Raw genomic sequence first — 11,910 nt, 5'->3', positions numbered from 1 at the left:
GCTTTAGCGCAGTAAAATACTGCGCTATAGCAATTCATCTCTCTCCTATAGCGCAGTATTTTACTGCGCTATAGCGCTCCACTTTAAACCCATCGGGTTCCACCACTGGTCCCTCCAGTGGCCAAAAAAAAAAAAAACGAAAACGCCATTGGAGGCGAATCCGAGGTGGTCCCCACATCCAAAAACGTCATTTTTTATTAAATTTCGTCCGTGAAAGTTTAGATTCTCGGTATTTTCAAGTCAAGGAGCAAGAATCTAAGTTCGAATTTTGGGAAAAAGCGGCGTACAACTTGATTAAAATAACTCTACAAAAAATCTTCGATTAAGGTTTTCTATTATGAACTTTTGTTATTATTTTGTTATATACATTATATTCTAAGCATGCTTAACATTTAATCCTTGCCATTTTCCAAAAAAAAAAAACATTTTTTTTTTGTTCTTGTGCGACTGGGCAGTGGCTTTTGCCACTGTTCCGATTTTTTTTTTGTTTAATTCATTATTTGTTAAATGTTTATGAATTGTTAATTTGTTAAATGTTTATGAATTGTTAATTTGTTATATGTTTATGAGTTGTTAATTTGTTAATTATTTATGAATTGTTAATGGATTATTATTTTGTTAATTGATTATTTGTTAAATATTGATTATGAATTTATTAGTTGTTAAATATTGTTTATGAATTGAAAGAAGTTGATTGGTAATGAATTATTATGTTGTTAACACTTTGTTTGGATGATTGATATGTATTGTTTTGACATTTATCGTATTGTGTTGTATTGTATAGGACCAAATCAGTGGTTACATAAAATAGGACCTTTCGTCGTTACATAATAATAAAATTAAAGTAACAATCAAAGCAAACATTGTATTTAAACTAACAACATAATATAATACAATAGGTAACAACCATCCAAACAAGTTGTAAATGATTATGAATTTTTAATCTATATAATTTTAAAAGCGTGAATATATATGTTAAATAAAAAAAGATTATCTTAAGAATAGTTAAAGTTCTTCTTTTCATAAATACATAAGCTAACGAAAAAATGTAAAGTTTGTAGGAAAATATGTGGTCGACGAATATACTCTTTTAGTTTAATTTTATCGTAGTTGTGTTGGCTATTTGGTCAACTAAAAATATATCACATATTCAAAATAGAGTTCTAAACAAATATTACTGCTGAATTTCGATTCCTAAACTAATTAACTTAACAAGTCTTTGCTATCACATAATTCAAAAGTAATTAACTTAAAAATCTTTGTCATCACATATGTGTCCTTACTATCACATATTAAATTTACTGCATATCCCATGTTAATTATTCACAAGATATAATACTACATAATTCACATATTCCCTACAAATTATTAATTAGTTAATATAATTTATCTTTCATTTTAAGAATAATGACTAATTTAGTTTGTACAGACCGGACTCTTTCATGGATCTGAATGTTCCCCCGGCGTCTGATGCTCACCCAGGGCCCGATGAGCACCCGGGGCCCGCTGATAGATCAGTATTGTCTTTGCAAGACAATCATAGGTCAGAGTTATTATGGGCCGGTACTATAGGGGTATCTACTAGGCTCCGTCCTCGTAGGCTGCAGAGAGCATGGACTCTTTTACGTGAGCACCTCCCACACCCTCGCGTGTTGGAGATATTGTTTCGGGGCGACATCTACCGTTGCGTGTCCGTTGGTCGGGTACAGCATAATTGGGCGCTCATCACGGCCAGAGATTACGTGAGCACCCCCCACACCCTCGCGTGTTGGAGATATTGTTTCGGGGCGGCATCTACCGTTGCGTGTCCGTTGGTCGGGTACAGCATAATTGGGCGCTCATCACGGCCATGGTTGAGCGGTGGAGGCCAGAGACACATACCTTCCATCTTCGCACTGGTGAGGCCACGATTACACTTCAAGATGTGGAAGTCCTCTTGGATTTCGGGTAGATGGAAAGCCACTACACACTCGGTACGAGCCTCCTCCTGGTCAGACGTGGGCGACAGAGTTGACTAGGCTCACCCACTTCGTGCCTGATGCCGAGGGCCAGATTTTGGGACAGAGTCGGGTTAAGATTAGTGCACTCTGCACTTATTTTGAGGGTCTGGATCCGGTTGACGACGGCACCCCGCAGGACGATGTTGATCGTCATGCCGTTTGTACCGGCTTATTATATTCGGGGGTATCTTGTTCCGAACTCATCGAGTGCCTTTGTCAGCTTACGTTATTTGGTTTTCTTGGAGCATCTGGACCGCCTGGGAGACTACAGCTGGGGTGGTGCTGTTTTGGCATATCTTTACAGATGCCTGTGCCGAGCGTCTGTTGGTGTTGTCAGAGATGTGTGTGGATTTTTTGCTCTTCTCCAGGTAATATTTTAAGTGTGCCTTCCTTTAATGCAGACAAACCTCTTGAAATGACGACTTAAAAATCGTATTTTCTAATATCGCTTACAGTAATGGGCGTGGGAGAGGATGCTGCCTTTTCAGCCCGTACCTAGGCATCACCTCGAGATTGACATGCCTTATGCGAGGAGGTGGACAGCAGGTTTTGACCGAGATGTGGATACGCACCACAGTATTCTTCCATTCCGGGACCAACTTGATCACATGTCGGATGATGCGGTAAAACTATTTAAATTTACATTAATAATTTAATTAAACGTCTTTTCTACTTGGTGATCACTGATTTGTATTTATATGTTATGCAACTATTTATATGGACGCATACGCTGTTATTTTAGATGGTTTGCCGCCTTTCTGTAAGGCAGGTCAGGGGGTTTGGAGGTCGCGGTGTCCATTGATACACCTGGACATCATAGAGGAGCACATGCCCGAGCGTGTCTTACGACAATTTGGGTGTCTTCTCATGAGACTACCGAGGCGCATGTAAGTTTTTTACTTAAAACGAATTTTATTCAATATAAGGTAAATATTTATTTAATTTTTATAATCTTTACTTGGACCTCGAACAACATCTCATCCAGGAGACTACCTCATATTCACCACCACACCCATTTCAGGAGCCTACTCAGGCGCCTGTTGACACACAAGTTTGATTAAATAAATAACGTTAATGTATTCAATATAAATAAGAAATGGTACTAATTATTATATATTTTTTAGGTTCATCCTTCGGCGCCCGCGGTGGCAACTCCTGACGACGAAGAGTCTGAGTTTCCAGACCCAGGTCATCATGAGGTTCTGCTCGTGCGAGCGGGACCAGATCCCAAGAAGAAGCACATTCTAGTCAAGGGCGCACGGGCCAAGGGAAGAGATGATGATCATGACTTAGAGCGCCTGGTTATTAAGAGGAAAAAGGGAGATGGAGACGATGGCGAGGCCGGTGGGGATGGTATGAGCCTTAGGCCTAGGGATAGTCTCCAGTATACTACATGTGGGACCCATCCTCGATAGTGTATATACATTAGTGTTGTACAATTTATCGTAAGTATTATCTATGTTTTGCATATTTATAAATATTATCTTAGTCTTTATTATTGTTTATAGTTTCACATCCTAAATTGATAATAAAAAAAAAAGTGACACATTCGAAATAAAGTTAAGCATTAATTTAAAAATAAGACGAAACCCTAAAAGATAAATAACTTAAAGCTAATGACTACAAGTCTTCAAACAAAAAAGGACTTCGAGCACTTTTCAACCACTAAAATGACAATCCAAAGTATTGCGTATTCTTGATGTATTGAGCCTATTTTCTTAATTGTACAAATATAAGTAGGGTTCTACAAAAACAAAAATTGAAGTTCCGAAATCTCAAAACATGATTAATATACGGCTAAACTACGTAAAAAGGAGTGAAAATGTAATAAGAGGCTGGTTTTGGGAAATGGCGGAGCGATATAGCGCAGTAAAATAATGCGCTATAGGTGAGAGACAAATTTCTATAGCGCAGTAAAATACTGCGCTAAAGCAGTCAACGGGTCCGTTACGATTAACTCCTATAGCGCAGTAAAATACTGCGCTAAAGGTAGTTTTGTAACATTTTTTTGTTGTTGAGGTATTTTGGTTCAAAATGATTTTTTTGGGGACATTTTGGTTCCGGACTCTAACTTCTATACTACATCCACCCTTGATGTGACTAACGGTCATGTCTAATTTTAGATTGCGTGCTAATCTTGACAAGGAAGGTTGTTATCAACTGATAGTCGATATAACAGTGGTTTGAGTATGTATGACAAATTATTTGGATAGTGAATTCATATATAGCTTAAGGGATATATGTGTTTTGTACGATCAATTTTAAATAATCTGATATAATTTGCTTAAGGAGCCAATGGCAGAGACACTTAAATTCAAGTGTTGTCATCTTGATATTTAAATCACTGGAAAATTAAATTACTATATTACTTGACAAATAATGTGAAGTAAACATCAGTTTGAGTTATGTATGAAGTAAAAATCTTTGAACCTCACATTCACAACTCAAACTATGTACAAGTCAAATTGAGATAATAGATCGATATTACTGTACAAATCTGCGTAATCCGTTGGAAGGAGCTCACAAGTATGAACACAATCAGAAATTGCTCTTTGGACATTTTGCAAGGATCAACTTGTCAAGTTACTCAATTGTCACAAAAAAATAAAGATATTGTTGAAAGATATATAACAATTGACTCTAATTAATTCTTGCAAATATAGCTTTATATTTAATCACGTTTTCCTCAGCATGAGATACACCATGTGTATATTCTATTTGGCAACAAAAAGCTAGAAGAATAGAATGTACATACATTTGAAAAATCTCCTACTTTTCGATTAGAAAATTTTATATTTATAAATTATTATCCTTCATTAGAAAGTATTTCACTTCCTCGATCACTTCATACACTAATAAAAAACTGGCAAAAATCCACGGAAAAACTGACGGACTCCGAGGAACTGCATCGGTTATTTTTCGCGCACGAAAAATATAAATATTTTTATATTATTTTCTAAAATAAACAGACGGACTCCGTTCGATTTTTTAATTTTTTTAATTAAAAAACCGACAGACTCCGTCAGTTTTTGAGCGAAAAACAGTATAAATTAAATCAATGTAAGTATTTGATCAAAGAATATGAGTGGTCTAATGGTAGAGCCCTTTAATGCCACGGGACATACCCGGGTTCGATTCCAAATTGCTACATGTCATTGTTTTATTTAAAAAAAAAAAAACTGACGGAGGAAAAGCGATGTAACGTAAACCGACCGACCATTTGGTCGGTTTTTCGGTGAAAATCGACGCAGTCTATCGGTTTTGGCCGTCAATTTTTGCCTTTTTTTAGTAGTGATAGGATTTTAATTTCTTTTCCAATGGCTTTCAACGAATCCTTTGTACATCCTTAAACATTTCAACAATTTGATCTTTTGTTCAAACAAACATATGTATATCTTCACTCACACAAAATAATATATATAAACTACATAATCCCAAGAATAAATATATCAAGCATTAATGTAAGACTAATTTATAATCTTCCACATATTTCATGCATGCTTCCAAGTTGTATATCAACTTATCATTTTTATGTTATGCACATAAAATATATATTTGAGACCATCACATAATAAACATCTACCCTAATTGTCACGACCCAACCCCGTGGGCCGCGACTAGTGTCCGTGCTGGACACCCGTACGTACCCAATAACCCAAGCTAGCATGTAAACAGAATATACAGATATAAACGTCGAAAGGCATTACTAATTATCGCAGATAAACAGATATAGCGCATGGAAGCCGATAAGGCTATCATAAGACATAGCAACCCAAAACATATACACAACCCACATGTATGTCTACAGACCTCTACAGATAGCAACAGAAACATAAGACGGGACAGGGCCCCGTCGTACCCCTGAATAATATATACATATGTACAACAGAAAGGTCTATACCAAAATGTAGGCTCCGAACAAGAGAGCACTCCAAGATAGCAGAGTAGAAGCCTAAGCGGGCGGGTCAGCAAAACGGGCGTCAGTACCTGTGTGGCATGAAACGCAGCCCCCGGAGAAAGGGGGTCAGTACGAAATATGTACTGAATATGTAAAGCATAGGATACAGTAATGAAATCATAATCGGAATAAAATGTACAGAAAATGAGGATGATGTCCAATATGTCCAAAATGCGTATTTTCAAAACATGAACAGTGTATGCAAAGACATATGCCATATCCGGCCCCGTTAAGGGACTCGGTGAACAGAACGTGGTCGCCACCCCGTCACTGGCACCACAACACAGCATAACTCCAGAGTAGGGAATAGCTCCGTAGCATATCATAACATGTCATAACATAACAATGGCCATATCATATCAGATCATCACATATCAGAATATAGGTACATGGCACAGCATAACTCCAGAACCCATGTACCGGTCATACCTGCCCCCTCACATCGGGGCGCGGCGAACAATGCAGAGAAATACGCATGACAACATATCCTGGCCCGGGCTCAGTGAAGGAAACATTGAGGCATCCACGAGTGGAGTAGTGAGAAACTAATGCAGTATAAAACATAGTACATTTTACAAGGACTCGATGAAGTATCTCGAATAACAATCTTATTAATAAAACCGCACGATGGTCATAATGCGTGTATTTCGGATGTCAAAATAGATTATGTGATAATAACCTTCCTGGGGTCATTTTCATATTCCAAAATAGTTTACAAGGCTCAATAGAATATTTAAGATAAGTGTCATTTAGTAGTTAGAAGAGTAGTTAAGACGTTTCCTTTAAAATCGCTCGAAGACAAGTTAAAGATACAATAAGGGTGAAACCGGGAATAGTGGGCCCACCTCGGGTCAACTAAAGTGATGGGCTCAAATTACGTACATTAAGCCTATAGATTCATCCATGGAGGTCCTAGGGTAGTTCCTTAACTTTCTAGGCAATTTGTAGAAGCTTGCACAATTCTTTCAACAAAACATGCTTATAGGATTCAATTCTATTGAATGAAAAAGGGACATTTCCAAACTCGGATTTCTATGGACAGAATGTTCCCCGAGGCTCAAATCCAAACCTAGTACACCTAGGACATGCCAAGAGAAGGAAAGGGACAACTTTACATACCTTATTCGTTCCTTACGCTTCTCCAAACTCACTTCCCGTTTCGTCCAAAATCTACAATTGGTCACAATTACCAAATATTAATTACAAACATCTAAAAATTCAATCTTAACTCATACTTGTCTACAGAAATTTGGGCAGCATCTCCCCTATACATAAAGCATCCCCGAGATTTAACTCGGCTCCAAATGTCAACAACCATACCGACAACAATACCAACAATCAAGGTAAAATGCATGTTAACATAAATAGTCTTCTTTCCTATATAATGCGACAACTTCCAAGCTAACTTCGCATTTCCAACCAACATCAATGTTTTCATATTCATTACTAATCAAGATCATTCCAATTCAATTCGGGAGCATTTCATATCATTCTACACAATATTTACAAAATATACCAAAATTTCCACAAAACTATAATTCTTCCGAAACCTCAAATTTTCAACATAAATATTCCTAACACGTTTTCGTCTCCTCATTTCATTAACAATAACCATAGTTTACACCTTAACAATTCACTTTCATAATATCATAAAATCATACTAAAATGACATAATCTTCTCCAATCAATTTCAATGCCAACTTAACCCATTTACCTTCATTTACATGATAAGGATCACAATAACACAACTAACATATTAAACAAAATTAATTCACCTCCATTATACCTCCCACACCACACGGCTCCTTGCTCCATTTTACAACTTCAACCAAATTCATTCAACTTTCATTTTCAATATCAAGTCCACAATAACCACAACTAGAATACTACATAAACTTCAACTCCTCCTACCTATATGACATTACACACACACGGCCACATGCACACATACACACCCACCATGCAAACTTCCATATTTCCATAAGTTCTACTCACTTCTACATACTACAACATAAACAAACCTTCATAACATAATAAAGAGGAATTAATTCTTACCTTTTTCTCCTAACTTCTTCACTTGACCAAGTTGTTAAATTGATGAAACAAGCGCTCTATCTTCCGAAATAACTACACCACGTTGTAGAGGGTCCTTGAATTAGTAAGAATACCACAAGAAAATATTTTTTGGAACAAGATTTTGAGGGGTGATTTTCCCTTGGTCTTGGCCGAATGGCCTTCAAGTTTTGCTCTTCTTCTTTTGTTTTCTTTTTCTCCAATTTTGTCTTGAAGCTTCTAAGGATAATGACCCTCTCTACCTTATTTATCACATGGAAAATTAATTAAAACCATGGGTTGGGCCATGTATGGCCGGCCACCCTCACTTTTGGGCCTAATTTTTTTTTTGAGCCCAATTAATTAAGAATCTCATTTTGCAATTCCCGAAATTAATTTCCGAAATTCCAATTTTTCCCTTGGCCTTCCTCCGTGTTTCCACATCAATATTTTTCATGAACTACATATATATTAAATAAATTCAACATGTGACCTTATTTCTCACAAGTCAAAATTATTTCAAATTTTCCGAATATGCGAAAATACGGGGTATAACACTAATATTAATAGAAATTGGATTTCATAAATCACATAGGATAGAAAAACTAAAGAGTTTGAGTAAAGAAAATAAACCCAGATTTGTTGCTCTTTTTCTTTTCCTTTACAATATGATGGCCTTCGAAATAGTACTAATTGAGAAGGAACACCTTCATCTTTGAGTAATGAGATTTGAAATCCTACAAATCTCTGATGCATAATTAATTTATTCTCAGTCATGCATCGAACCCACTATGTCAAACACATCTTCCGATTTTCCTCTTTTGGTTTACACAATCAGTAATCAATTATCGAGTAAACAAGAAAGGAGATGTTTTGCAACTCTTCCTTCGTTATTGACTTTTTTTCAGAATCGTCAAACTAGTTCCACGTTCATTACACCATATGGAGTAATACACAGCGACACTTGCAGTGATTAAAAACCAGCAGTGACAGTGTATTGTTACTCCACCTACCACTTTTTCCAGTGTGTCATATTGTTAGAAAAATAGGTTCCAGAATTTTTCCAGGATTTTACAAAGTCTATGAAATTCAAGTTTCACTAATAAACTTGAATTTCCCACAAGAACAAAATTGTGTTTTGTAATGAGTATTTAGAGAACAAGAGAAGAAATCTGTAATTGTACATCCTTTGTTTTGAATCAGTACCAGGTACTTATAATGCCTTAAGAATTTGTTTGCAGCAGATGCGTCTGTTCAAAGATGACTTTTCGTAATGGACACATCCTTTAGGAATATGCACTACGTTTTAATTAGTTTTAGACTTAACCACAAAGTTTTAATATCTCAAAAGAGTTAACTTTCTTTTCTTTCCAAAGTTCATTCTCTCACATACTCCATCGACACTAACTATTTCAACAGGATGTACAAAGACCTTATTCCTACCTTTGTGGGGAGGGGAAGCTATTTCCAACAGACCCTCGGCTCGAGAACTAATTCTCCGCACAAATATTAATTGATAATCTTTTAAAAAAAAAGGAAAGTAATTTTCGATAAAAGAACAAAATACACTAATACTATAAAATTATTTATATTGTTCCAGCACGAAAAAGATACTAACAAACAAAATAAAAGAAAATAGAACGAATACAAGTTGCAAACGCATGCAATTTAATCTTGGAGATTAGCATTGCAGAGTTTTCCCAATGGGAAGAGGTTTTCTACATGGCAAAAAATGCCATCGAACTCACTCTTTACATAAAGTGTTCCAACTTCAAATTCTCTCCAGCTTTCTCTCGTGATATTATAACAGATATAGATGTAAGAACCTGACTTCGTAATACTTTCAAATTTAATCTCCCCATCACAAGAAGAACAGATAAAACTCGAATATGATTTCAGTTTAACATCAATGCCTTCCCATTGTGAAGGACAGGGAATAATGTGCCTCTTCCAATCGTCGTTTTGAGCTTTTCCGAAAACCCACAACTGTAAGTCTTCGCTGGAATAGTTCAAGACGCCTAATTTTCCCTTCACTTCTATCAGGTTATAATGGATGTAGTCATTGAATGGTAAAGTAGGTGAAAACGTGAAAGTGCTGAAAGTTTCAGCTTTGACATCAAATGCAACTATTTGGAACAGCGAATCGCGATAGCCATAACTGAACATAAAGATTACTCCATTAAAACAAACTCTCTTCCTGGTTGGGAAAAAACGGGCATTGCATTTAGTCTGTCTCCATGATTTATCTAGGTCTAATGTGAACACCCAATTTCTTGTGTACCCATCAGTGAGATGAAGTGTCAACCAAAGTTTATACTTTTGTTCTTCTGGTTCAAAACCAATTGAACACACTGGGTAATCTTCGTTAACAAACTCTTTCGGGCACCGAATAAATCTTACTTCTCTTGTACCGAAATTGCAAATTGGAACATGATTCTCATCTCTCCATCCGCAAACAAAACCGTCAACACACATTAAACAGGAAGTGGAGAGATATCTATGGAGTGGATTGAAATTTTCAATAGGAAGATGGGAGGCTTTCCATCTTCCTTCAGCTTGGTAGTGTAGAATACACCCTTTTTGTACATGAGGTATTTTCTTCCACCAGGACGAGTCATAGAGCGGCGGTGATGGATGTCCATAAATTTGATGCAGATACAAGAGAATTATAAAATTTGGAAACACACCTGTAACGCAGTAAAGACATAATTGGAAGCCATGAGATTATGTCCACGATTAAATCTTGGGGAATTGACTTTGTTTGCGCAGACTTCAACTTCTTATGATGTTTTGTTGAAAACCCTACTCCCAGCCTAAGTAATAATGAATCAAATAGTAGGAGTAGTGTATATAATATATTTTTGGTTTCTCCCTTTTCCTTGCCCTTATAATATTGGGTAGTTTCTTCACTTCAAATATGGACTAGTATTTAGAACAAGAATACATAGAAACCCTATTTGAGTAGAATAGGGTTTAAGGTATATATATTTGACACCATAAAGATTGTTTTTAATTTCAATAATATTTAAATTTTAGTTCATAGTAATATTAATTATTATTTTAAATGAATTATTAATTAATATTTTTTGAGAAACTTATTTATAATTATATAATAAAAGATCTGATTGTATAAATAATAAGTGCACCGTCTTGCGCTGAACTTAAACGAAAATAAAAATTGCCATGTTTTTCTTTAATTAGACAGACAAACTATTTTTGGTCCAAATTTGAGCAAAGCTTGATTCCATAATAAATCTTAAACAAGTTTTTTTTTTTTGTAAAGTAATGTACACACCAAACCTTGGTACTTGGGTTTGGCTAACTGTCGATATTTCTTCTTTGTTTTGTCATGTTAATATTTTATTGCATATATTTTCTTTATATGAATGTGAATTCACTTGCGTTTTTTATGAAACCAATTTTCTCATTTACCATTAACATCTTTTCGTTCCCTTCTAGAATGAGTATATTTCTTATTTTCGTACGGGCTCGTCAAATGTACAGAGGACCTAGACCTAGTCCTTTTCACCGAAACTGACTCAAAAAGAATAATACAACAACAACAAAATACCCAGCAAAATCTCACCAGGTGGGTCTGGAGAGGGTAGATCTGTGTACGCAGATCTTACTTCTACTATGTGACGAATATGAGGGTTGTTTCCGATAGACCCCCGGCTCAAAGAGAAAAGAAAAGAGAGATGAAAAAGCATCGGTACTAAACATAATGGTGTCACTTATTTTGTTTCTTGTATTCTTTTTTTAATACAAGAAACAAAATAAGTGACACTATTATGTTTAAGGATGTGCATAATTTGTTTTATACCTTTTTCGTTCCTTTTATTTCATCCCTACAGATTTACAAGGAACAGAGGCTATGTCCAACCTCTGCACTAGTTTACA

General features: G+C 35.9%; 1 protein-coding gene across 1 annotated transcript; it reads right to left on the bottom strand.

The window, feature by feature from the left end:
• Positions 1–9,678: 9,678 nt before the first annotated feature.
• LOC132620162 (putative F-box protein At1g55070) lies at positions 9,679–10,485 on the bottom strand. The gene has a single exon (XM_060334859.1). It carries the CDS (start codon positions 10,483–10,485, stop codon positions 9,679–9,681), a length of 807 nt encoding a protein of 268 aa, XP_060190842.1.
• Positions 10,486–11,910: the final 1,425 nt, after the last annotated feature.

This window comes from Lycium barbarum, chromosome 11 (assembly GCF_019175385.1).
Source record: "Lycium barbarum isolate Lr01 chromosome 11, ASM1917538v2, whole genome shotgun sequence".
NCBI classification, from domain to species: domain Eukaryota; kingdom Viridiplantae; phylum Streptophyta; class Magnoliopsida; order Solanales; family Solanaceae; genus Lycium; species Lycium barbarum.
The sequence above is the reverse complement of the archived record's forward strand: the minus strand, read 5'-3'. Positions and strand labels throughout refer to the sequence as shown.